This window comes from Aulostomus chinensis, chromosome 11 (assembly GCF_037954235.1).
Source record: "Aulostomus chinensis isolate RoL2024-O1b breed Wild chromosome 11, RoL_Achi_v1.0, whole genome shotgun sequence".
In the NCBI taxonomy this organism is placed as follows: Eukaryota; Metazoa; Chordata; class Actinopteri; order Syngnathiformes; family Aulostomidae; genus Aulostomus; species Aulostomus chinensis.
In genome coordinates, this window is record NC_141330.1 from 8,089,743 (window position 1) to 8,117,634 (window position 27,892).

Sequence of the window (27,892 nt, forward strand, 5' to 3'; positions counted from 1 at the left end):
CAGTTTAAGAAACGTGTTTAAACGTGTTTGATATGGTCAGCACATTGTCCCCAAATTTTTGGGCTCTCTTACTTCACTTGTGCATGGCTGAAACCTAAACTGGAGTGTTACCTCCGAGCACCTCTGCCTCCCCTCCCATCTCAGCTCCCAGCTCATTACGGAGATACAGAGTTGGCATCCCTGCCCCCAGCTACATTTCTACCTCTCCAGAATGGAGAGCTGCAGTCGCGGAAAATATTTTTTGTGGGCTCTCCTGATGATAGACAGGTTCCACATCTCCTATCCCTCAACTTTGCTTGCTTTTGCCACATTCCTCATCTCACATACTTTTAGGAGTTCTCACCCTTCTCTGGATTTGACAGCCACCCCTCCTTTCCTGTCCTTTCCCTTCTTCCATTACTGTGTCCCTTCCTGCCATATACCTGCACGGACAAGCTTCTGCCTGCTTCTGCTAACCCTCCTCAAACACCATCTCCCCACCATGAATGTCAAACTTTGCCTAGGGCCCTCAGACCAAAAGTGTGTAATTCTAGCTTGACAAATGCACACTATTCTCCAATGACATTTAGAGACATACAGACTCATACATTCCTAAAAAAAAACAAAAAACCTCCTACTTGTGACTCACATCTAATCACACGCACAGAAACAGTGGAAAATATACTAGCTTTCTCACACACCTCTGGTTCTAAATAAAAGAAAGAAAAAAACATGAACATGCCTGTGATTTTATGTTATAAATAATACATTTGTGATGCGGATGTGAGGTCCAGCTACGCAGCACCGGTGCCTTTGAGTTCATTTAATTGAAACAAGTTCAAAAGTGTCATGGTCTCTTTTATCTCTATCTCATTTCCTTTTTGGTGTCCATCCCCCGCCCCTAAAATGAAAAGCATGTGCTGACAGCTATGAATATAGTCATAAGATCAAAGATGTCCTGTGATAAACCAGATGCTTTTTCATTTCATCCCTCTCTTTTACAATTTTCCCTATTTAACATCATCTCAAGCATTAAGTAAATTGAACTATTCAGTGTTTCCCTTACTTACATCACTTTGATAAATGGCAGAAAACGTGACAAACAGTGTGAGCCAGTTTCATCTTTTCCATCTTTTATTTTTCATGCTTGCTACCCTGTATCTAACCCCACCCTTCTTTCCTCACCTCCGTACCATACCCCTCCTCCACTGCCTCAACCACCCATCCATGGTTTTTCCTTCTGATGCGACCTTCCTCTTCCTTCATCTGCTCAAACATGAACAGATGCCTGGAAATGGAGGAGGAGGACACGGTGCCAGGTTTGGAGAAGTGCTGATAGTCAAGCTTCAACACCCCAGCAAACTTCCTAAAGCCTGCTGATTCTTACACACACACACACACACACACACACACACACACACACACACACACACACACACAGATCACAGTCATCGAGCATGGCTCCGCACCTTATGATGTTTTGTTTCTAACATTATTCTAAAAAACGCCAACCTGGACCATCTGCTGCTGTAAAAACCTACCATAACATTAATGAGAATGCTAAGAAACCACAGGCTAAAGCTCTGTTTTAATGCTAAATTTCATTTAAGTGCTGAACCATGTACATATATTGTATGTAGTCCAGTGTGTAGGATCCTTAGCAGTAGCCAGACTCAGAGAGAGACTGACACAAATTAGGTATTGACATTACTGGTTCTCTATTTTTAGGAAAGAATTTCTTTCTCCGGGATACACTCAATTAATCAAAGAGAGGAACAAATCACCCTCCTTACAGTCTGTCTGTGCGGTATGCTGGGGCCATGATGAAAGTGATACATGAAGACCATGACACAGTCCTATCTTATGCTTCAGTCTTATTTTTATCTTGTTATGCTGCTGATTATCATGGCATCTCCAGAGCAGTTCAGTCACATTCGCATGGTCTCTGTCAGTGTCCGCCAGCCTGATCTTGTCCTAAGCTCAGCTTGTCACTTCCTCGGTCTTGTTTTCTTTTGTATTATTCTGATCTCATAAATCTATACCTCTCTGGTTATGATATCTTCACTAGATGCAGGATTTGCATAAAAATGGAGGCACTAGGAAAAAGTTTATACTCTTAACAGTTTTGTCCAGGTAGAACCATTTTAATGATAATCTAAAAGTTCAGCTCATTTATGGATGTAACTTACAATTGTTGTCACTATCTATTAATGGATGTGTTACCTATTTGCATAGTTGTTCGGCTAATTGAGTATCATAATCACCCAGAGCCTAACCAAACAGTCCAAAACCCAAATGTTTTCATTTAGAATGATTTAAAGCAAACAAAGAACTCCTCATTTTGGAGACTGTTATTGAATGAACATTAGTTTGCTGTTTTGTGATTGACATTAAAATGTGACTCCGATATCTTGATGTTAACAAGCCCTTTGTTTTCAGTGGGCAGTCAGTAACCCCTGTTGGGGAAGCCACGCTCTTGATGAATGCCAATATAAACACCAGCCTCAGAGAACTGCCTTATTTTATGAAGAGTGTGTGTGTGTTTGCGTGTGTGTGTGTGTGTGTGTGTGTGTGTGTGTGTGTGTGTGTGTGTGGATGCAGCAGGGTCAGGGTCCCATCTGCTGTGAGATCTCTTGGCAGGTTAACAATGTCAGGAAGTGACTTAAACAGAGAAAAACTGGTCAGGGGATTTTTTTTTTTACCAAAAGCAGGAAGTTGTTTCATCTTATAGGTGATTTTGTATTTTTTGTAGAAGTGTGTTGTAAAGAGGGTTGGTGCAGCAGCACGGGACAATTTCGCTGAGAGTTTTCAACCTCATTGCTCTGTATAAACTCCCCACACCTCTGGCTTCCTCTCACCCCCCACCTCCACCACCACTCATCTTTGTTTTCTTTCTCCATTCATGACAACATCCTGCTGTTTTTAACATCTCTGTCTCTTTGCTAAACCCTTTCAGCCCACCCCACCCCCTCTCACACACACACACACACACACACACACACACACACACACACACACACACACACACACACACACACACACACACAATCTTCAGCCTGGCTCTGTCTATATCTTCCATCACCTGGAGGTGCAGGTCTGTGCAGGTTGAGACGTGTGCTGTTTTGTCTCCATCAGGTTCCACACATACCAGATATTATCACCAGGCTCCGGATAGCTTAGCTGATAGCCATCTAGAGAGAGCAGTCAGTCATTTAGCAAACAATGATGGCTTGTGCTCTCTGTGGCAGGCCTGATGCCCTCAGATGAAAGGCCCACGCCAGGCGTGATCTTAAAAGGATAATGTGCATGACAAGTTGGACAGTCTTATGATGATCAGATCATTTAGCTCTCCTGTCATTTTGTTTCCCCAGATTACTGGAATCAGTCAAAATGAGAATGGATGTTGAATATTTAAATCAGAGTTTCATTGCCCTAATTATATCATCTGTTGTCTCCAATTTCATATCTAATCATCTTCAGAGCTATGAATAATAATTTAATGGAGTGTTAATGAATGTGAAAAATGTACTGGTTCACAGATTGGAATTTTCATGAGGATTGGAATAATGCACCTTCTGAAAGTCTCTGGTGAGCCTTGATGTGTAAATGAGCGAGACAATTTTGGTGTCTTACTCTGAAAAATGTCCAATTTGTAGAAGTGGCTTCATTGAAAAAAAAAAAAAGGCAGATCTTGGAATTGAAATTATTCACGGTTGACATTTCCTCTTGTTTCATGCTGTCATTTTCATTTTGAACATCTCTCCCTCTCTCTCGCTTTAAACACTCACTTTATCAGGTAACTTGTGGACTGTTCTCCTGCTCTGTTTATGTCTGTGTGTATCTAGCAACCTCTAATCCCGCCTTGAGCAGTTTTTGTCCCCTGCGGGCTCAATGTCAGCAGTCTGACTTTGATGTCAAGCCACAATTTATTCGTCTGTCTCTGTGGACTCCCCTGCTGTCCACATAATGTCAGGCAATCAATAATAATGTGACCTACCTATCTACCCTGCCTGCACGCTGCTTTTGTTATTCACCCCCTGGTCTGCACTGTTACAATTTCTGACCTGCCTTTGCCCCTGAAACAACCCACTCATGCCCTCTATCCTTCCCACTCTTACCAATAATGCCTGTCTAGCTTTGACAATAACCTCCATGTCTGTTACCTTGGTAACATATAGCCCCCTCAAAGCATTGACAAAAACTTACTCCTTTAAAAAAAAAAAAGCAATTATGGAAACAAATCAAGACTGGAAGTGGTTGAAGATTGATAGAGGTCTCTATACAGAATTAAGAGGATGGATGTGCTGTTTGTTCATGAATATCTTTAGTGAATTTTCCCTTTACTCCCCCACTGTGGAGATAATAGAGTGAGTGAAGACAGGTGTGCCATTATGGTGCAGATTAGCGAGGAATGCTGGAAGGTTAACACAGACCAGAGCCGGCTAACTCAAATACTTGCTGTGTGCATGCGCGAGCTCATATTCCCTCAGGTTTACACTAAAATATGTGTGCATAATGTTTGATCTGCATGCCACTTATGCCATGTGTGCTTGCTCTGTCCACATGCTGAATGTTATTTGAAATATGCCTACTGGGTGTGTAAATATGTGTGTGTGTGTGTGTGTGTGTGTGTGTGTGTGTGTGTGTGTGTGTGTGTGTGTGTGTGTGTGTGTGTGTGTGCATACCACATCTTTCTTGTGTCTCCTTGGCCTCGGCATGTATGCATGGGCGAGAGCAGCTCTTCGCTATCTCCTCGTCTGCAGCTTATCTGTCTTCGAGTGTTGCTACAGAAAATAGAAATGACTTTGTAGGAAAGCATTCTCTTATTTCTTCTTTCCCCCTGCGAGAAATATGCACGTCACATGTGACAAACTACCACGTGTTATAAAGCCGACGATAAGGACGCTTTTAACTGCATTTCAGAAAGATATTTTTTATCTTATTTTCATAATGAATTATCTTCATACAGACACTGTTTGCAGCAGTCTGAGACAGAAAGATCGAAAGATCCGTCTGCATACAAATACATGTGCAGCTACTGTATAAATATAGCCATGTATGCACATTGGAGTATATTATTTGTGAGTTTTCCCCACAGCTTACAATGTGGTTGTTAGTGAGCCTCTCAGCCAGTCTTTACACCAGCTACTCAGCCAGCCATGTGGGCTCCCTCTCCACTCTAATTAAACTCACTGTGGTTCCAAACTCCAACCAGAAAGACACAACCTCAATGCCAGACTGTGTGTCAGCTGCTGCCAAGGCCTGTGCAATTGTGTGTGTGTGTGTGTGTGTCAGAGAAAAGGAAAGAGAGAAACTGAGAGGGTGAGAGGGCTCCTAACCATATTTACCTCTCATTTAGGTCTGTCAAGATATAACGCAGAAGAGTATTGCCAAGGAAGAGGAGGAAAATAAATAGTTGTGAAGAAACGCAGACAAAGGATGATCTGCAATGGTAGACAATATATTCAAACAGCGCTTAAGCAAGGGAGTGAAGGATTTTAATGGATTTAGAAATCAAGAAGAAGAAAGCGAGGAATGCCGGAGAATAGTAATTAACTCTGAATTATTCTATCTCCGAGGGATCAGGGGGATTATTAGGGGCTTTGATTCGGATTCCACACCTTTCACTCAGTTTCAGCATGGGAGTCTGGTTCCTGTATCTAAACAGTGTGTTTATGAATGTGTATATGTGTGTGTGTGTGTGTGCGCGCGTTCGTGTTTGTGTGTGTGTGTGTGTTTGCGTGTGTGCATAAGGTTGTCGGCATGTGCCTCACTGTTCTCCAGAAGGCTCCGTGTGTCTGTGCCAGTGGGCTTGTGACCATATCTTCCTGCCAGCCAGCCAACCAGCCAGCCAGTGATTGTGAGTGTATTGATGTGTGACTTTGTACCCCCCACTTACTGAAGTTCATCCAAGCATTATAAGTTAATCCACCATAATAGGCAAAAAAGACAGAAAATTGAGGGTGGGGGGAGGGGGGTGGCGTGGTAGGTAGGGGAGAAGGAGGGGGTTGGAGGTGGGGCATCGAGATGTAGTGTGTGTGTGTGTGTGTGTGTGTGTGTGTGTGTGTGTGTGTGTGTGTGTGTGTGTGTGTGTGTGTGTGAGGTATGCCAAGCAGGGGACTAGAGATTTAGGGTTAGACAGACCGTTCTAAATCTACAGCTTATACTCTGTTTTGGGACAGCAGGTGGTGATAACCCAGGCAGGCAGACAGCTCGTGTCATTCAGATGAAATCATGGCTTTGGCCCGCCTCACTATCACCACTGTAAATCTGTCCAACGATAAGAGGCCATCTATTGATTTAGGAGAGTTGTTTTCTTTTCCAGATGAATCATAAATAGGGTATGTTGCGGGTTTTGGAAAGAGCAGAAAGTCTTGTGTGTTGTGTTTACCAGGCTGAAAGTAACGGAACACAATAAAAGAGTTGAGCTGGGATTTCCCATATCTCTCTACCTCCCACTGAGTGTTGCCACTGTCAACACAGTATAAGACTGTTTGTCCAAGATGGGAGGGAGTAGAAGACAGGGAGGAGAGCCAGAGGGCAGGTGCGGGGGTAATTTTGTGATGGCAGAGGAGTGGAGGTAAGCTGTAGCTTGCTTGTCTGGAGGCGCTGACCCATACTGAGAATACGCCCTGACTCTCTATACTTTGATTACGCCATGTCCTCTCCTCTCTGCCTCCTAAGTGTGCCGTTTTTGTTTGTTTTTTTCCCCCCACTTTGTCCTTCCTCGAATTCAAGAGATCTCCTAGCTTCTGTTAACAGACATTTGAATGTTTTCACCAACACACGCACACACGCACACTTCTTTTCAAGCTTTCTTTTCCACACTCTTGTGCCCTTTTCTTTCTCCTTCACCCTATCTCCGTGCCAGTATGTTTACCCCTTCCTCTCTATCCCTCTATCTGTCTCGCACACAGAGGCTTAACCAGCATATTGAGCACGATAGCCTGTTTAAAAAAAATAAAATGAAAAAAGAGCAAATGGATGGATAAGAAAGCAGCAAATGGATAAGTGATGAAGAGAAAGGAAAGCAAGGAGGAATAATTCGACGTGTACTCCAGTGGCCTGTTATCTCATTACAGCGGGACCGGCTTGTCACGCCTGGCTGACTGGCCCCCAAAGGAGTGCCCTCTCCCCCTTATAAGACCCCTTTTATTCAGCAAGTGCGCTCCTATTTCAGTTTGGGTACAAAGAAGGGCAATTCTCTGTGGTTTCCGTGCTGTCCACACCAGATTTGTGTATCCCAACTTCGCAGAGGGTCACATTAAAATATAAAACAAGCACATACATGGACACTTCATCCGTGGCTAGTTATGAAATGATGCTTGCTCATAATGGAGGCTAATAGGGAGAGTGGATATCCATTTGTTCCACCATTTTCTCTCTATTCCTGTGCTCTTTTATGGTCCCATGTGGGTATTAGATGAGGGCTTCAAGAGGGAGCTGCTGTCAGTTGAAGTAGTGGAGATGGTTCTCTCTCCACTGCCAAAATGAAGGCTCATTAGAAGTGAAGGGAGGGCTGTTTCTAAATGAAATGGGCAGAGTGCTACTCAGCACTCTTACAGAGGGGAGAATGAGGAACAAGAGAGGAGGAGGAGAGAAGGACGGTGGAACGGGATGAATGATCTGAAGGAGGGTGTTGACAGAGCGCATTTAATGACAAAATGAAAAATATAAAAGATGTGCTATACAAAAGAACGTTTGAATGAATGCATCAGATGGTTGGATGTTGCCAACCTCTGATCTTTAAACTAGGCTTGCACAATATTTTCAGCCTGACATGGGTATCTATAGATATTGATCACTTCTTAAACAAATATCGGTCTGATGGTCAGTATTAATATTGGCCCATCATATATATATATATATATATATATATATATATATATATATATATATATATAATAAACCTGGTAAATGTAATTCCTCTGCAGTGGCACTGAGATGTTCAGTTTATGCTCCAGATTTACATAAATGCAGCTTAAACTGTGATCAGTTATCGGCTTCTTTTAACTGTCTGGCCAGGCTTGCATCATCGCTGCTTCCTCTTATCAACACTAAACAAGAAGCCTTATCCAGCCATGTTTTTTTTTAAGCTCAGTTTTGGGGTGTTAAACATGCCAGCTTTCTGTGCATGGAAGACCAAATAGGAGAGGAGGAATGTTCTCAGATTAAGCTGCTTTCGAGTTGAAGGGAAGCTTCTAAACTCACTTTATATCCACTAGTGAGGTAGGAACAAAAGTACAGCAGCATATCAGTGTTATTTACTGTGCATTTCCATTGTTTGCTTCCGCCAGTGGAGGATGTGTGTATAACCCCTTCACCCAGGATCCGACCCTTTGTTCGGCCAACAAGACACCTGGGTGCTACAATTCAGAGGGTGACAACTCCTGGAAAAAGGCATCATAGAGAGAGGGAGAGTGTGTTTGAGTAATTGAACTGTTGAGATATGAAGGGCAGGCAGGTGTGTTTGTGCGTGTGTTTCGCTCTGTTTGTGAATGTAACAGTGCTCCTACTGTAAATAGCTTACTTTAAATAGAACTCGAGACATTCATCCCAGCACTATTTAATATACATGGCTTGGCACAGCACAGCTTGGTTCACCAGTGTGTGTGTGTGTGTGTGTGTGTGTGTGTGTGTGTGTGTGTGTGTGTGTGTGTGTGTGTGTGTGTGTGTGTTTTTCTGGCATGCAGTTTTGGTTGTAGGGCAGACATGCAAAATGACATTGGACTGCTTTCACCTCTTCCTCACCTTACAACTTATCTCCAATCTTATTTCCCCTCTGGAACAAATGAGTGTTTGGAACCCTCAGACACACCAAGCTATTGTTCAAGACACACACACAAGAAAGGGTATAAACAAAGGATGAAATGGACATACTCCAGTGGGCTTCTATTACAGTAAGTAGGCATAAGAGCCACTGAGTATTTATCTATACACTATGCTTGGAAATGACTTTCAGATTTAATTGATTCAAGGATACACGGAGAGGGGGAAGTGACAGAGAGAGAGGGGGGGAGAGACCGAGAGGGAGAGAGAGAGAGCACCAGCAGCACTTTGTCCTTCCCTTTTAGTGAGATTAGCTGTAGCCTTAATGTCTCTCCTTTTATTTATACTGAGTCAGCCTCTATCATTTCTCCTCTCTGTCTCAGTCTGTCCTGACTGTGAAAGACAAAAGTGTAAAAAAAAATGGTTCATTTCGTGAATTAAAAATTGCAAAGACAGCGTTTGTTTGGTTTCAACAACGTTTAATAGTTCAGTCCAATTGCAGTCTCAGTCTATGAGTATTTTTCATGACTGTCTTAAGGCACAAAAATGGCGAAAGAAGGAAAAATAAAATCTCTGTCTAACTAAAAATCTGGGCCGTCTCCTTTTGTCTGCTGAAGACTGGAATGGCAGATACACAAAAAGTGTATCTGCCATCATTCCTTATCTGAAATACCGAAAATACATGTTTGTTGCGGACTGAAGGGATGTTTCGCATTTTCTGTTAGATTTTTTTTTTTTTACAAGTCTGTTTCTCGTGAGTTACCAGCTTCTACTACATACAGATTTTTAGTCAGAATCAGTCATGTAAAAAAAAAACCTTACATGAATACATCATTCATCCATCCGTCCATCCATCCATCCATCCAGCTATCCCTTCTGGGGTCCTGAGAGGATTTTATCATCTTTTCTGCATCTCTCATCACTGAATGCACCTCATTAGGACAACCCATTATAGATGCCAGCGACATTAGCGGCAACATATGCAGGCAGATTGCTTCTGCCAAACACTGCATATCATTCTGGCCCATTAAAGCAAGTCATTTACCTTGATAAATAGGTAGAGGCGGGGAAAAAGGAAAAGACCCAAAGGGGAGCCTCTCTCTCTCTCATTTCTTCTGTTTGTTTGTGAGAGATAATGTGTACCCCCTCCTTGTTGAATACCTGCATTTACATCTTCACTGCTCTCTTTTTCTAGACAAGTCCAAACTTTACATCTTTCTTCCAGATGCTAGTCGAACCCATCCTCCTTCTCCTGCCCTTCCTATGCCTCCATTCCTGCCACCTTGGCTTCTCCTGTTGCTAAATTATATTTTCTGGCCAGCGGCTGTGTTACAGGGAAGGTGGGAATAGCAGTAAAGTGGGAGAGAGCGAAGAAGAGGACAGGGTGTGTTAATTGGAGAGCCTAAGGCGAGAGGAATGGCAGGAAGAGAAGAAGAAGGAAGGAGGCCCATATTTGGGACCCGCAAAACATTAAATATTAACATCTTTTTTCATCTCTGCCCCGTCAGTGACATCCACTGATTGGGTTTTCTGTCGGTCAGTCAGGACGCACATACACCCACTTCTCTCCCTCTTTCAGTAAATTGAGTTCCCCCGAAAATGAAAGGTGGTCAGGAGAACTGGTGGGCTTGATCTGTTTTGTGCACTTTGATTTAAAAAGAAATGAGATTCTGCTTCATATCTGGTTTTGCATGCCTTTTTTTGTTCATATTACCACCACAGTATTTGGACCTACATGTGATACTATAATAGGAGAAGACGCTGGCTATCACTGTGCTAACACACGTTTAATGGAGTCACATTTAATGACACCAGATTGTGTCCACTAATAGATATTAGCTTTATAAATGGCGTCGATATTCAGTGTGAGAGATGAGTTCAATTTTACTCTAATGGGGACATTCAGAGAATCCTTTGGTTTATCATTGAGAGCATATATCAAAGCTACTTTTGTAGAAGCACTTACACGGCACTAAAACTCACAAGACTGGTGTATTCATTGCTCTATTTATTATCTCTTTATGAAATATCTCTGCTTTGTTTTATTTTTTTCCACTTCCTGCAGAACGTAAGGCAAGACTGCAATGTCAGCGGTGTGGATTAATATTCTGCTCGTGCCTTCTCTGTCTGTTCTGCTTTCATTTTTTTTTTGCGTCCACCACTCTTTGTTCTCATCATATATCCTTGTCCTGGTTTTCCTCGCCAGCTCATGCTTGAAGAGGATAAACAACACACCCTTACACACAAACACACTCACCGACCACACAGCTCTCTAAACTGTTTGAGTGGGGTTGACTTGTCACCCTGTTGCCAGGACAACTGGACTGACTGGGGGGAATCTCCCGCTCGACAAAAGAGAGGCCGACCTTGTAGCCCACTTCACACTGTTTGGCTTTAGCCCCTAAACTGCTATGTGATGACACAACACACACACACACCAGTAAAGCTGTGATTTATCTGTTGCAACTGCACCCACAGTGATGGCCCTGCAATCTCCCCGTCTAGCGCAACTGTCACACACAAACACGCACGCACGCGCACACACACACACACACACACACACACACACACAGAGCTTTGGCTGGCAGACATCATTTGCCAAGTCATTGAACTGCTATGACTTGGGGGTCTGCATTTTATTGCATTGAGTAGAATACACAGATGTTAATATTGTTGGGGTTTATGGCTGTGGAGAAGACTGATGCGTACCCAGGCTAATTGCTAATAGCCTTATGTTTGACTCAGCTGCATTACGTCAACATCGAGTTCCTGTGAACGTCAGACCTCTTCTAAACTTCTGTCCTTGTCCTTTTCTTTTGACTTTGTCGTCTGGCTCTCCTTCCTTTTTGTTTTTTTCCTTATTAAGATCAACTTGTGCATCCAAATGAAGGCAAATGTGTTTGAAATGCTAATCAAATCAACTTAGGTGAGAACTAGCCTCACATACAGTATACGCAAAAGAAAAAAAACAGATTGCAGGAAAGTTGATCCAAGAATCAAAACACTACAGGCGAGAGGAGACAAATGATGCTAAAAAGTTTGGAGAGGACAGAACAGAAGGAGTTTACAGGCTTCTTGCCTCCCTCTGCACAACGAGCAGTACTGCAGGCTTAAGTGTCAGTAAATAACAAAGTGGTAAAACATTCTCCTCTGCTGATGACCTCTACAACCAGCTGCAACCTGAGTGTACGTTTGTTTGTGTGTGTGTGTGTGTGTGTGTGTGTGTGTGTGTGTGTGTGTGTGTGTGTGTGTGCGCGTGCGCGCGTACGTACGTGTTGCAACAGTGTTTCAGGTGTGATCTTTTTACCTCAACTCAGGTGGTTCTGCAGTACAAGCCCAGACAAAGTGGTAGACAAGCCCCCTCACATCCTGTAATTGAAGTACAAGAGCTCAGTATGTGGCATCTCCACATCCGGGATCAGTCTATCACACCTTTAATCAAGAACCACCCCTCCACCCACCCCCACTCCCCCTCTGCCAGATTTATTTGGATATCAAACCCTCATAAAATACACAGGAAAGACATCAAATGTGAGAGTAAGAAATGAAAGACAGGCTGCAAAGATTTTACTGTGTGTGACTCCAGTTAAAGGTGCAGATAAAATCTTGGAAGCACAAAAGATTTCTGGCTGTGACCTGCAGCAGTGACTGCTGAATGTCCTGACAGGCCCGTGAAGGAAGAAGAGATTGAATAGACTGAATCTGAATGACTGTTCAGTTGAAAACTCACGGTTCTTCCTCGAAAATGACTAAAATCTTCTTTTCAAGAAAAAGATCCCCTTGAATAAGAAATTGGTTATTTGGTTTAGCTACTCCAACCAGACTTGCACAAAAGTATGACTGGATCAAGACTAGCACAGAGGCATGCAGTTAGAATCAGCAAATACGCAGCATATGCATCTGCTCAAAGGTAATGAAAGACTCCATTAAGATTATTTGTGCCATTTTGAATTGCTGTATTGAATCAGTGGGGCTTGTGTTGCTCACCGTATCTTGACATGTGCATAGTTTTAATATCTGTTCGACTGCTGGCGATGTTCGCAGTGGCTCATAATGTCATGGGAAGGGGCTAAGGTGGTGTAGGTTTCTTCATAGCTTTTGCTCTAAAGGTGTTATAGAATGTATGAACATCAAGCTGCAAATTAAAATAAAATGAAAGCACATTTAGCCTTTTATATCATCCTCACTTTCCACACCCTTTCCTGGATTTTCCATATTTTGTTCTCATCCTCTTTGACATTTGACCATCTTTCTCTGGGAGTCTATTCATACATAAACTGTGATTCTATTAAATGTGAGTCTGTGTTGACAAAAAAAAACAGCCATATCTAGGATTCATGACTCTATAGTCTAATGGCGACAGGCAATGGGTATGCGCTCTCTGTGTCCGTCTCTCTACTTACACAGTGTGTCTACGTTTTTATTCATCCCAGTGGAAAACCTCCACCACCACTCTGTAGTGTCTCGCTGTGCCTGTCTTTCACAGTCTATGTGGCATTCATTGTTAGTGTGAGTGTGTGCGTGCGCGTGCGTGCGTGTGCGCATGTTTTGCAACAGCTGCTGGTCCTGCAGCTGCACCTGTTCTTGTCTCATCCGTCAGGCGTTGATGGACTGCAGGCCTTACATGGACCCACCCTGACCCTGGCGGTCTGATCCCGCCTGGTTCCTACTACACACCCACCCACATGCAGACATATATCTCTACAGTGCAAAAGTGGTGCTCTGTGTCAAAGTAATATTCACAACTGTGAACAGCCTACAGTGATTTTAACCACTTTTTCCCATCTGAAACTAACATTAATCTGATACAACATAGCACTTTATAATACATCTTGCATGGATGCACTTTGGGTAACCTACAAACAAATACTCTTCTCTCCTATAGGAGAAAATGGTCCACAAATGCAACACTGATGCTTCTTTTTATTTACGTTTGCAGATGCGTTGCTTTCAGCAGTCATTTTGGAAAGTTAAACATGAGAAGGAAACCGCTGCCACTTCCTGCTGCTCACGCTGGTTGGTTGATCAGCCAAACATCCCGTTTGAACTTTTCTTTTTTTGAATTCTGTGTTTTAAAAATAAACTTCTTTTTAACATTCAAAGGGAAATTTGTGAAGTGTGTTTGTGCGAAGTTTTATCCGAGTATGTAGAATAACAAATTAATTATACTTCCAGTGTGAAATACTAGAGGTAACTCATCAGATTGGCTTGCTCTTACAGAAGATCCTTTTTTTTCTGTTTTGAGTTCTGATTTATTGTGAATCCTCCAGGGTTATTTTCAAAGATGGATAAAGTTTGTTTGGCAAAGTTAAACTCGCCGAACAATCCTGAGGAGTACAAACACTTCCCATCTTGCTGGGTAATCAGAGTAATATGAATGCAGGGTGAATGCGAAGGGCCCGTAAATCAGATTTTTGGAGTCAATTCCAGTCTGGAACATTAACAGACCATTATTCTGTCTTATCAGCGTGAGGGAGCTGAGGGCATCCTGCCACACCCTGCTGTACTCACTTACCCTCTGACTGATGGTTCCTGTGAGGCTCTACGAGATAAATGTTTTTCTTTTTTTTTTGTGTACCCAAATGTAACTATGTTTACATTCTTTCATACTCCGTTTTGCTGGCGAGCAGAAATCATGGCAACTAGAGAATTCTGTGGAGGTGATGAATGACAACATTTGAATATTTCTGCACTTTCTGTGGCTGACTTGACTGTCAACGAACTACTCTGGCACTGCAAACACAGGCTGACCAATCACAGCGCTTTTGGTTCCTATATGTTGTATTTGTAGACACTGTTGCCCTGATATGTGGTTTTTGAAGAGCGGTGGAGCCTATACATGTATTTGAAAACAACTTGAGATGTCAGCAGCGCTATATTATAAGAAGATACAAATAATGCTCTAAATATACTCTCAAACATCAGCGGAACTATAAAGAGCTGCTGCAACATCACATTTCCTTTTTAATGACCTCATGCTGTCGGTGAATCCGTCCTCGTGACATTGAGGTGGTTTCTTCTGCAGCACAACTCTGTTTGCTTTGCCAACAGTCAAACACATTAATCCTGTTAGTAGCCAAGGTTGTTTTGGACCACACACACACACACACACACACACACACACAAACACACAAATACATAGAGGTACACACCTACAGATACCCTCATCCATATCCTGCTTCCCATCTTTTGTCCACCATTAGCTTTATTCTGGGCTCATTGACGCCACTGGTGCAGATCTATAAGCTCTATTTCTGTGGCGCGTGCTGCCTCCATCTCGCGCACCTCTGCTGCACCCCTACCACCATCATCCGGGTGGATACAGTAGACTTGAATGAAGAACATTCATCAGCCAAATGCTGTTTGGGTTAGCGAGGAGACGAGCAAGTTCATGGTGGGCTCATGCTGAAACTTTTCTTTTCTCTTTGCCCCCCTCCTCACTTTTCTTTGAGCCTGTCTTCTACTATCATGCATTCTAATTCTTTCTCCTTTTCTCACTCTTTCATTCACACACACAGACAGCTGAGTTTGTGCACTGGGTATTAAAGAATGCTCTTTGAGAACGGGGGATGAAAAGAGGAGTCAGGGAGAGAGAAAGAATAAGAGGCTCCTGGTTTGATGTCCAGAATACGACAGTAGGTGTGGGGGGGAGGACAAGAGAGGTAAAAGAGGACAGGAGAGAGGATCCAGCTGGTTCTTCTTTTAATGATGGGGCACGTGTTTTTGTGTGTATGAGAGAGAGAGAGAGAAGGAGCCATGATGGAGGGCGAGTTAAAGGGAAAAAAAGCAAAAGTAGACAGAAAGTGGGGGTATTGAAGATGGTTTCACATTAAGTTTTCAGTAGACAGGGGACTGACACAGCTCTCTGGGTCTCCACTCTGCTTTGCCTGGAATCTTTTTTTTATTTTATTTTTTTTTTACACCCACTGTACTTAACCCTAGCTTTTTGGTGTGCTCATAAATATCCCATGCATTATAGATAAACTGTAAGTGTGTGTGTGTGTGTGTGTGTGTGTGCGCGCGCGTCCGTCCAGGTCACAGTCTGACCGTCTCATTCCCATCTGTCTTTCACACACCACCTCACATACACTTTCCCTCTCTTTGACTAAATCCGATTATCTTGCCTGCGTCAGCTAACGAGACCCCCATGTAGCTAGTCCCCCCACCCTTCCCTTTCTTTCTCTCAGACACACACACAAACACGCACGCACGCACGCACAGAGTGAAAGATAACGGCTTGAATCTCTCTCTCTCTCTCTCTCTCTCTCTCTCTCTCTCTCTCTCTCTCTCTCTCTCTCTCTCTCACACACACACACACACACACACACACACACACACACACACACACACACACACACACACAATGCTCTAGGCTCAGATTGGATGGAGGACTCCCTAATTATGCTTTAATTGCCCTGCTCTGTCTGTCCAGCTGCCTGGTGTGTAAAACAGAGTACAGCGGCCCTGATTGATCACCCCACAACTAAACATATTCTGAATGACACCAACAGATGTGTGCGAGAAAGAGATGGAGAGGGAACCTCTTTAAAACCCATTTACAGCACTACCTTTGCTTCAAACTGACTCCCTGCTTATGCGTGATCCACCTACTGACCACACAAAAACATGTCACATGGTCATACAAGGACTTAAAACCATTCAAAAATCCTCAGCAGATTATTCCGAGCGTGGCTTTAACACAGCGACAGTCTTGATTTATCGTCTGTCTATTCACCCCATGAAAGATCGAGATTGTAAAAGTGAAGGTTCAGCAGTTTTAATTATCTTCCATTATGCCGGCAAATTTGTGTAGGAGACTGAACAATGTGCACGACATATGGTACAAAGAATAACACTCAGCTTTTTCTTTGTTCCCACCCCAGGAAGTAAATGTCATCAATTATGTGTGACTTGTACAGTTTCAATTTTGAAGCCAGATAAAATTTGTTCACCGGGAAATAATGTCGGCTGTACTTGACGTGACTTGAGTTTTTAACTTCCCAAATAAAGTTTTGGCTCTTTGTTTTCAGACTACATAATTTTAATCACAATTATATGACTGTTACCTTTAAAGACATAAAGACGATCTTTCACATAAAGTGTGTTCATTTAAGTACTTCCAACTTCTCTCATTTACCGTCGATTCATGTCGACGATTTGTTCGAACTCTGGTCTGGTGTCCGCTTCCGTGTGGTTTGTTTTTGCTGGCGTGACCAAGACCTTGTTCAAGAGTTGCAGTTGTTACATTTCTAATTGAACTCCGCCGCATTGCGGTTAGAATGTGACGTTATAAAATGGTCATAGCTAGAGTCAGTGTTTGACATTAAAAAAATAAAAGAAGAATTAACTAACTGCGTTGAGACGTGGCCTCTCTGTACATCTGGCAGTAAGTCACTTGATTTAATTCAGTATGTGTGTGTGAGTGTGTAATTTTCCCATGCACCACTCAACAGAACTCTTAAATCCTGAGTGCTGCCTTAAAGCGCAGCGCTTCGTTTGCTCACACATTCTTGGATGTTAGCTTGTCTGGCTGGCTGTTTGTGTTGGCGTTGAAAGAATTGAGGATTTTTCATTTGGGTAGCATCCCCTCTCACAAACTTGGAACATGAGACTTAGTTTGTAAAACTAATGTGGGTACTCTTGAGGCTAGCCACGGAGCCGACGGTAGAAAATATTTAGGGGGAGAGATGATGATGAAGAGAGAGAAGAAAGAATAAGAACATCAAGAAACTAAAGCGCCAGATTAAATTAGAGGCGTGGGAAGTGTAAATTAAGAGGAAGCGGTGGAATAAAACGGCAGAGACATAAGATCATTTCATCAAGCGTCAACGCTCAACCAACCCTTGACCCCTGTGTGCTTTGTGGGTCATAGTGAATTGTGACATCTGACCCCGGTGGAATTCCTCCTCCATGCACTAAGCAACTGTAGTGTGTATTTTTGACAGCACCTTCATTTTACCGTCCCTCCTTCCTTCCCTCCTTCTCTTCCTCACAGTACAGTGATAACAAGGTGGCCCCTGCCGGCTCCTCTCATCTCTCTTAAGACATTTTGAGCAAACACTCTTTCATCTTCCCCTTCTGCATTTTCCCTGCCCTGTTATTAAAAGTAGCCCGTCAAACAACCAGGATCCCCAGACGTCTTGGCAGTTTTCGCACAACACATCAATTATTTAAACCTAGATTTTGTAGTTCAGAAATTGACGACATAATTCATTCATGTTTTACAGAATATATTTCTGGGTTGTTCATTAGCAAAATCTATGTCTTGAATATTAATTTGACTATGGATGTCTTGCTTTCACTTGTGCAGTATTAAGGTGTTTTTAGGAGTATTTGTTTACTGTAGATTCCCATCCATTATTTACATGATATTCACATTTTCCAGATGTGGGTTTTATGTGAATTGACAGTGTCTTACTGTAAATATTGCTTCATTCCTTAATGAGATGGCTGGAAGCCTGCTGGTGTGGATTCTCTCCTAATGTCCAGCGGGGGAGAATGTACTGGTTGCCAAAAAAAAAACCCAAACCCTTCAGTGGTGTAAATGATCCTGCTTGCCACTTGATTTACTCACCCAGTAAACATTTTCTTAATGAGTTTATGGTCTCAGTGGATAGTATCAAGTCGCCATAAATGCTTTTACTGTCACATTCGGAGTAAAATAGATAACGAAATAGAGTACGCTTTGGTTTGTGGCTACCTTGTGCCTGTCAGTACTTTTCCTCGACCTTAGGAAAAAGTTCATTTATTGTGTTATCTGGTTGGTTATTGTGCCTGTGCTGAGTTGTTTTTTTAAAGTCAGACTAACGTTCCTAGGTAATGCAGTTGGGGATCGATCTCCTCAGACATTTATAGGCATCAATCAGCCCCAGATTGGCCAAGGCCTCCTGCTCCTGTCCGAGTCAAGGGAGACATCATCATGACAGGCGCCAGGTCGGACACAAAGATTTTGTCTGGACAGAGGTGGTGAAATGTTCAGCAGTGTGAAGTTGTCTATTTTTCTTAAACCGTCCTTCAGTTTAAGTCCACTGATCGACAGGGACGACACTTGGCGCCTGCAAACTTTCTGAATGCAAACAGAGGCGGGCAAACTTCCATCGATAAATGGATTCCCTGGTTTTGTATCCTGTGACAACAACAGTATTCCAATTAAATGGTTTAATTAAACTTTGTAACTGCAGGTAAATGCACTGCGTGTCTCGGTCAGATCCACACCTTCATTCCACCCCAAAGCTGAGGCTTTGTACTGTGATTACATCACGAAGGGTGAAGTCAAACTCGTCTGTGATTTTATTGTTTGACTTATATTGGCCTGCTGTACTGCCTTCCTGTCTTACTGTACTGTGCGATTTATGACACTGTACGTATGTGCTGCTGTGAGTTCATCAGCAGAAATGCAGTTCCTCCCCCCTCCTCCCTCTTTTCCTGCCTCTCATTTCTGTAATGCAATCTGCTTGTGCACCAACGTCTTGTGTACAGAGACGTGTAGTGTTCTTTATTCCCACAGAAACCAGTTCAGGTCCGTCGAGGCCTTTAGCTTCAAATTCTTGTCAGAGATATGGGACACAGTGTTCTAATGCCGCTGTTGAATGAACACTGATAGTGTAAGACAAATCACCAGGACCTCAGAGCTTCTCTTCATAACTGTTGTTACTGTTATTTTAAGGGACTACTTCTTTAAGCTTGGGAGGTCACTTTGAAAAGTTTGTAAATCACTTCTTGTGGAGAACAGCTGTTGGAGGATTTACAGAAAATGCAAAAAAAAAACCTCTAGTGGAGAAAAAAGACCCTGTCAAAACTTGAAATATTCCTCCTGCATCAGCGTTTCATATGTTCAATAGTTTTAAAACAAACCTTTAGCTAACAAATAAACTATTGTTGCTTTAGAAGTGATTAGAAGATGCACAACTGAGTCAGTAGTGGCGTTGTCCTTTTATGTGTTGGAATTCTATATAACCTTTGCTCTTGATGGATTTATAGTACTCAACATCATTGCTGAGGCGCCGTGTAAGCCTATGTGTCAGTGCATGTGTGGTCCGTGCGATAACCCTCTGGCATCACCGCCTGTGTCCGTTTGTCATCGCTGGGGCCTTACAGCTGTGTGTCCGCACTGCATCGAGTGTGTGGGTGTGTGTGGCAGGCATGAATATACTCAACAGTATGCACACATGTCTACAGCAAAAAAATGCGCTATGATTAAAAGCAAAAGGATCCCAGACCCAGGCTTCTAGTTGCCTGTGGTGTAGAAAATGTAGAGTGATGAGTGTGAAGGACCCAAGGCCCTGCAGGAAAAGGCGTGTTCAAGTGCTGATAAATTCCCTCATGGATGCCACACGGCTGGCCCTGGTTCTCCTAACTCAGTGTTTGAACAGTCGGAAGCCTTGAGGGTACGAAACAAACACACAGGCTTTCAGTCGTACAACAAAGAGACAAGTTGTAGTCATTGGGGTTTTATTATCGGCTTTCTGTCTCCTCACTTCCTCCTGTTCATCACTGAGAACCAATGTACGGAACTAAACTTGTCCAATTTATAAAACCCAGTCATTAAGTGTCATGCTATACTATGGGAATTCATACTGTCACTTAGATTTGATTGTTTTGTTTATTTAGTATATTTTTTAAGTAATCAGAGCTCATTTTGGTAGACATTTTAAGTGGTAAATTACTCATATTTATTGCTAGCAGTTTTCCATGGTGATATAAACAGCTAGATGTGTTTTAGTGTCAAATTAATCCCTTGCGCCCTTCCTTTTTTCCCCCTACAGTCTGCAGTGCTGCTGTGACCGTGAACGTCGCTCCTCAAGTGGAGGTGTTAAAAGACGAGACTGCCAAACTGCCCTGCACGTATAACGTCTCGCCATCACAAAGCAACACTTTTGTGGAATGGTACATTGTAAGTATTTCTCTTGATAAGCATGTTAGTAATTTGGTTCTTTAACTTTATCTCATATTTTCACCTTATTTGGAATTCCTCCTATTCAGGATGATCAAGGAACCAGAACACGTGTTGCTTTACGCCCAGAGGGTGGTGAGGGAAAAACTGACGGGAACACCCCTCTGACTGGCCGGGTGTCGATCGGAAAGGACTTCGCCTTGACCATCACGTCTGTTCAACCCTCCGATGAGCTGGTCTTCGTCTGCGTGGTTACCGCCGGATCTGCGGGTGTAGAAGAAGGCGCCACGATGCTCAAAGTCTTCTGTGAGTCCGACAGTAACCTTTGACCTTTTCAAACCCCCCTCAGTTGTTGATGTATGGAATTCATGACTTGGCTGGTTCCTGTCATTGCTCCTCAAGGTTTATGACTTTAATCAGAGCTGCTCATGGATACTTTAAAGCTTAATATCACTTAATACATTTTGCTGATAGCATCTTACACATGCTACATGTAAATGTATTATTTTATGAACATTTAATATAGTCGTTTGTCACAATCATGTATATGTGTCAGGAAGCTTAGACTTGGGCTAATATTTCTCATCATGTGCAGTGATCAGAGAAGGCTGCTCCAACGCCTGAGGTTACCAATTTCTTTAGATAAGTTCCCCAGAGGTCAATTAACCAAAATCTAATCACTCTTGACACAATTGATGAATAGTTCAATCCCACCTGTCATGTCTCATATATCTCACCTTAATAACAGTTCAGATTTATCACCGAGAGTTGACCCTCCATGTCCTTGCACCTCCCACAGCTACGCGCACACACACACACATACACACACACATCAATCCTGCTTTTAAGCATTTAACGGCCTTACCAAAATGAACTGGACTCATTTGCATTTTGGATTCCACTGATACATCAGTTTGTTTCTTTAGCTAAGACTAGACAATAAAAGCTCACCTATTAACATTTTTATTTACTCTGAGGGAATGAAGTCTACATCAATCTCATGAGAAAAGCTAGTAAATGTGAACAGGCTAGTTATTTTTAAAGAGCGCAGTGTTTGTTAACATTTCAATGAGGAGCTATTTGGTTGCGCTTAGTGCTCACCACGGTTAGATAAGAGCAATTCTGATAAAGCAGCAATTACTCTTTGTGCATATTTGACCACTGTTGACGATGCAGATGGCTGTCGGGACTTCTATTTAAAAGAGTTAGAGGTCTCCTGAGGTTTGAGCTGAAGCAGCTTGGATTCACTCTCCAGAGAGGCCGACAGTAAACAACAGCAAAAGCACACGGCAGCAGAATGAAAATAAACAACAACAAACAAAACTCAAACTCTTCGTATAATGTTGTTTTTCAGCTTAAAAAAGTTCAGTCATCAGTCTCTCACCACAGAGTGCCGCCCAACGTGTGATATTATAGAACGAGGTTATTGGTGAAAGATCCAAATTGACATGCATTCTTTCTGTGGTACTGCCTTGTCATTTGAACACGTTTAACATGTCTAACACATTTCATGCAACTGTAACACAATGTGGTGTGGAGAATCATGTTTGTTTCTTTTTTTGAGGGGGGGGGGGCAATATTGCTCTGATTTCCTTGCTTTCCTAAAATCTGTGTCCATTTTAATTTCTCAATTAAGGCGAAGCAATTACTGGAGTTGCATTTAAGATGCAAGGAGAAAGAGTGAACAGAATGATGCAGCGTTACCAGACACAAATGTGGTTTTTTGTACTTTTTTGGCAGTCGGACAAAGAAGAATCCCTTTCGATTGTTTATTTTTTTTTTTCAAGTAGCCAACAGCTGGCAGTGATAAGATGACCTTGAATGTGAACAAGTGAGATGAGGAAAGAAACAGAGGAACAGGGACTGGCTCACACCTGTGGCTGTGTGAGCCAGAGTGCGAGAGCGAGACGGGGGAGTGTTTTCTTGTGCTTTCACCCTTATCGGCTCATGTGAATCAGGTCACACTGAAGTAGGGTATTTACCGCTCAACTTCATTAACAAGGTCTGCGGGCATGGTGACAGGAAATGAAAGTTATGTGTCTCGGGGTTAAAGTTTCCACTGAATCATGAAGATGTAACAATACATATCTTCTTCTAATTTGTCTGTCTCAGTTGCTCCAGAGAAGCCAGACCTCACCAGACCGTCAAGCCAGGCCATCTCTGTGGGGGAGACCACGAGTTCAGAGGTGTGTTTGGATGCGTATTTCCAAATTGTGCACGAGCACTGAAGACAGACGTTTTTCATCATTATTGTATTTGCTCTTGTGTATCAGATCGGTACCTGCGAGACCATGAACGGACATCCCCAGCCCAGGATCATCTGGTTCAAAGATGACCAGCCCTTACCTGAGGTCAAGGACAGGAAAGAGAGTATGTGCCCCCTTATTCAATGTTACATCGAACACATCTCACATATTACACATTCCATCAGTTTGATTAATGCCCGTCCTCCTCGTCCCTCCTCCTTGTCGTCAGAGACCTACATGATTCCCTCGGTAGTGAAGGAGGCCTCGGGTCTCTTCACCATCAAGAGCATTTTGTACATGCAACCCACCAAGGCAGACAAGGACTCTGTGTTCCAGTGCACCGTGGAGTACAGCATGCCGGGAGATCAGATCAAAGAGAAGAAGTCGAACACCATCACCATCAACCTGAACTGTGAGTGAGGAGAGGGGAGCAGATGTCTACAATACTACTACAAACTGCAGTGTTTCGATGGCACACTGATCCGTCTGCAATGTCTCATCATCTGATTCAAATATTGATTGACACAAAACGCCCTGTGGCTTGTTGTGCTGCTTTCGGGAAATGGAATCTAGTTTGGAATTTTCCAAACAAAAGAGTACAGGATGTTTATTGAGGAGGCTAACAACTAATGTCTTTGAGTGAGCACCAAGCGCGTAGCAACTGCATTTTAACACATAAGCTGCGAGTCCGGGTTGATGGTATCACTTACAAAATCAATCTGTGCGAAAAGGAATTCTGGGGGAATCAGTATGCGGCAAATTTGTGTTTTGAGTCAAAAATTTTGATGGCGGAAGCGTTAGTTAACAGGGCGAACGTCTCCTGCTACTGCAGTTGGACATGATCAAGACCAAGCAAACTGAGGGCTGAACTAATAAGTCAAAGAATGTGAAAAGACAGTGACAGTGCAGCTTACTTTCAGTGACTGATTTGAAAGATTTTTGCATTTTTGATATTTTATGTAAAAAAAACAACTTTAAATTCTCACATTAAAAGGTCTGCAAATATTTATGTTCCCGACAGGAATTTGAACAGGAGATGAGTGATCTAACAAGTGGATGCAGTAGATGTTTGGTACTGGTGGACTAAGTCTACTTGTGTTCATGAGAATGTATTAACATGATGCTGCTCTGATAGATCAGTTTTTCCAACCGAGACGATTCTAATGTCATCAGATTTAGTGATGTTTGTTTGTTGTGTGGTTTAACAATAAAGACAACTCCCATGATACCGCACTACTTTATGACACCATCAAACTAATTCTATTGCTATTGTTTCAATAGTGAGACCCTTGGCTGCAGAAATTACACATTGTGTCTTTGATGAAGGAAATATGTTGTAGTGCTGTGTAGTGCTGCGATTGTGACGATTCCAGAGTTTTTTGAATATTTTAATTTTTCATTTACAAAGCCCCTTGTGTTTATGTTTTTTGCCTCTTGTAATTTTACTCAAACATGTGAGCACTGCCGCTAACCAATATATTTCTCATACAGAAGTATGAGGATGTATGGGTCAAGAAAGCAGGAGGTACTGGGAAAGTAAATCATCTTCTCTGGAATGCATTAGTCATCTCTGATTGATGATATGCAGTATAACAGTGTAAATGTATCCAAAGGAGGAATTTTCACCTGTTCCATGTCTGTTCTTGTCCATCCAGATCCCTCAGAGACTGCGACCTTTGCCCTAGTCAACTCCGAAGCCGTCAAAGAGGGCGATACTGTCACTATGAAGTGTGAGACGGATGGAAACCCTCAGCCTGAGTTTGACTTCAAAAAAGATGTATGTGTGAATCTCATCCCTAGACTCTCTGTCTGTCTGTCTGTCTGTCTCTGTCTCTCTCTCTCTCTCTTTCTCTCCAGTCCTCAATTTTTTAATCTCTTTAAAAATTGCTGTCCTCGCATCTCCAGGACAAACCCATCAATGGTCAAGGTGGTCTCCTGGTACTGAAATCTGTGAAGCGCACAGATGCTGCAGTGTACACATGCACAGCCACAGATTTTGATAACCTGGAAGCAGATCTGAGTGGAAAGATCACCCTCAGTGTCCACTGTGAGTAAGCACTCCCGGGGAGAATTCATTTCATGTTTATTGGCAGTTCCATTCCTGCAGAAAGCCTTTTCTTTTCATCAAGAAATTACAGAATTAAAAGGGTAAAAATGGAAAGAGCTTTCCTGGAATTCTTTGAGCTGAACGATATCCAATTCAATTTTTCACAGTTCATCTGTTACTTTAATGTTATCCCAACCTCACTCTCTAATTTGATCTTATCACCCACATTAATGGGAAATAGCCCAGAAATAGCATGGAAAAGGCTTAGCTCAGGCCACAAAATGAGCTTAACTTCAGAGCAAAAGCATCCGTCTTGTACTTACAATGTAGTCTGCTCAGTGTGGCCAGCTAAAAAGCCCTATTACATGCTTGTTAAAGTGATCAGAAAGCTTTTGATAGTAAGTGGCACTTTTTCAGGTTTCATTTACCATCTTTTCTGGACTGTCTTTTCATCTTCTCTCTCTCTCTCTCTCTCTCTCTCTCTCTCTCTCTCTCTCCTCTCTCCTCTCTCCTCTCCCCTCTCCTTGTCAGACATTGACCCGGTGAGCGTGACCCCGATCGAACCTCAAGTTGTCATGCTTGGAGACAAGGTGGAGTGGCAGTGTAAGACCAAGGCCTCTGCTCAGCATACAGTTCACTGGAAAAAGGTTCGCTGCACAACTCATCTCTCTGTACAATTCTTGCAGAGCAGTCCCAGATTAGCTGCAAACCAATCAGTCGACATCTTAACAGCTGGGATGTCAAACTCTTGGGAATCCCTACTTGAACTTTTGGGATTCAGATTTAGCTTTGACGCATTTGTTAATACATCTGGTCTTAATAGATAAGAAAACATTTTCTACAATGATATAGAGGTTTTGAAAGCCTGAGGCGAGGCTCTCCAGAGGGGCCCCAACGGATTCAGAGGAGGAACTATGAATGGAAATGGACATCAAGTACATCAACCTATAATCTTTTTTTCTACTTTCCAAGAGTCAAAAACTAATAAACGGGTCAGGACAGGCCATTTTCATGTATTAGGCACGGTGTTATGAAAGTGTAAGGCTAGTTTGGCTAAAAAGTTGGTGGCCTATGAGGTTGAAAACCAAAATAATGATCCTAACAAAAGTAATGTAAAGAACAGTATGATAGGCTCCTTATTCCACGCTTTGTCTAGAAGGAGGGTCACCATCTATGATGTTTAAAACCCTGACATAAGACTGTCTTTGTTTGCAGTTGCCTTGCAAAACTGGTGCCTCTGGGCCTCTTTGAGGCCAGTGGTGGCTCTGCTACAGTGGCTATACTGTGTTGCATCCATGCTAACAACTGGAGAGCAAACTGTGCTTCCACTATGTGAATGAGTTAAAGAAAAAACAGCATTACTGTGGCATCATAAATATAATTCTATGAATGTCAGAATTTGGAGGGTTTTTGAGATAAGCCTGTGTAGAGGACATCCAATCTGTCTAGATTACGTACAGTGCATTATTATGGTAACTTTATTGCATGGAAATTAAAACATTTTAGACGTTTGTGTGAATAAAACGGTAGACATGACAGACTGAAAATATCCGCCTATCGTAATGGATGATCAAAACATGGCTGAGTCTGTCTGCAGCAGGCTGACTTCAATTGTCTCTTTTCTGGAGTGAAACAAAACAAATCCACACATCATGTCAAATCCCTCAGCAAACATGCCAAAGCAGCAAACGTGTTTACACTGATTTCACATCAGTGTAAACGGTCTCAACTGCCTCATTCTGACAGTGTAAAACCACTAATCAGTGGGGCTTTTTGTTGTTTTTTTTTTTGTTGTCTTTTAATATTCAACTCTGTTTTTTTAACTTGTTATGTACAGAGTGTTCTCTGATGCTGGGCCTGTTGTCAAGCCTTTGTATCTATTGTTGTGTCTCCCGGGTGTGTGTTTTTCTGGGTAGAAAATGTGTTTGCTAGAAAGAATGATTGCTATGGGAAGAATTGCAAGAGACAAGTTCATCATGGAGGACCGGCTTTGATCGGTTATCTCTGTGTTTGGAACAGTGTGTGTGTGTGTGTGTGTGTGTGTGTGTGTGTGAAGGTTCTTTTTTTTACTTTCCCAGCGTAACAGTTTGCCTTCACACTAGTTATTCACCATGTTATTCTACTCTCATATTCACCACGGGAATAAAAAGAAAGAAGAGGGAGCTAATAGTATTAGTCCAGCTGATTTATTTCTCAATGCTTTTGTTCCTGCAGGGCTCTGAGGTGCTCTCTCAGGATGGCACTCTCTCAATACAAGACGCCTCCTATGATAAAGCTGGAGAGTACATGTGCGTTGCAGCAGTGCCATCAGTGCCAGGACTGACTGCCCAGGCTGGCGTCAACCTCACCGTTAAAGGTAACACACTCATGCCAAAGTATACATAGAAGTAACACATATGATCTCTGAAAAAAAATAGAGCTTTGTCTGGAAAAGTTAATTCATAAAGCACATTTCATACCCAAAGGCCAGAGAGTACACAGGAAAAAGAAATTCAAAAAGGAACCATAGAGTCAAGCATGCGGCAATGGTTAGGTTTTTTTTTTTTTTAGCTTTTTCCTCTTCTGACAATTAGTTCTGCATGTGAGCAGCATCAGCATGTTTCGCTGTAATTCTAGGAAAGGTCAGCCTGAGAGGTCCACATGGTCTGTGAGCATCAGGAGCTGTGATAAGTATCTTAACTGTAACTGTGAAGTGATTTAAGGACAAGCAAGAGAATTTGGACATTAACTCGGTGAGAAAATGGTAATCCTATTTGAGAAGTGCTGAGGCTTTTTTAATCCTGGCAGCATTATTCTAGATCAGCTGAGTCCGTTGCCTTAGACACTCCCTAGCAGTTTTCCAGCATGTACACACGCCTCCCTGGTTCATTTTTTTCAGTCTCTGAGCCTTGTGATATTTTTAGTTGACAGATTGTGTATGTTTCATCTGCCCACATGTAAACCCTAACTTTTTAAAAT

General features: G+C 42.5%; 1 protein-coding gene across 1 annotated transcript in view; it reads left to right on the forward strand.

Annotated features, from left to right (window-relative positions):
• Nucleotides 1-27,892, forward strand: part of bcam (basal cell adhesion molecule (Lutheran blood group)) — a 49,526-nt gene that overhangs the window by 12,198 nt on the left and 9,436 nt on the right. Inside the window, exons 2-10 of the mRNA XM_086218070.1 lie at nt 20,514-20,641; nt 20,731-20,947; nt 22,754-22,827; nt 22,915-23,011; nt 23,117-23,299; nt 24,543-24,664; nt 24,793-24,934; nt 25,466-25,581; nt 27,149-27,290. Of these exons, the coding sequence (XP_086074196.1) occupies nt 20,514-20,641; nt 20,731-20,947; nt 22,754-22,827; nt 22,915-23,011; nt 23,117-23,299; nt 24,543-24,664; nt 24,793-24,934; nt 25,466-25,581; nt 27,149-27,290 (1,221 nt within the window). The remainder of the gene's footprint in view (nt 1-20,513; nt 20,642-20,730; nt 20,948-22,753; nt 22,828-22,914; nt 23,012-23,116; nt 23,300-24,542; nt 24,665-24,792; nt 24,935-25,465; nt 25,582-27,148; nt 27,291-27,892) is intronic.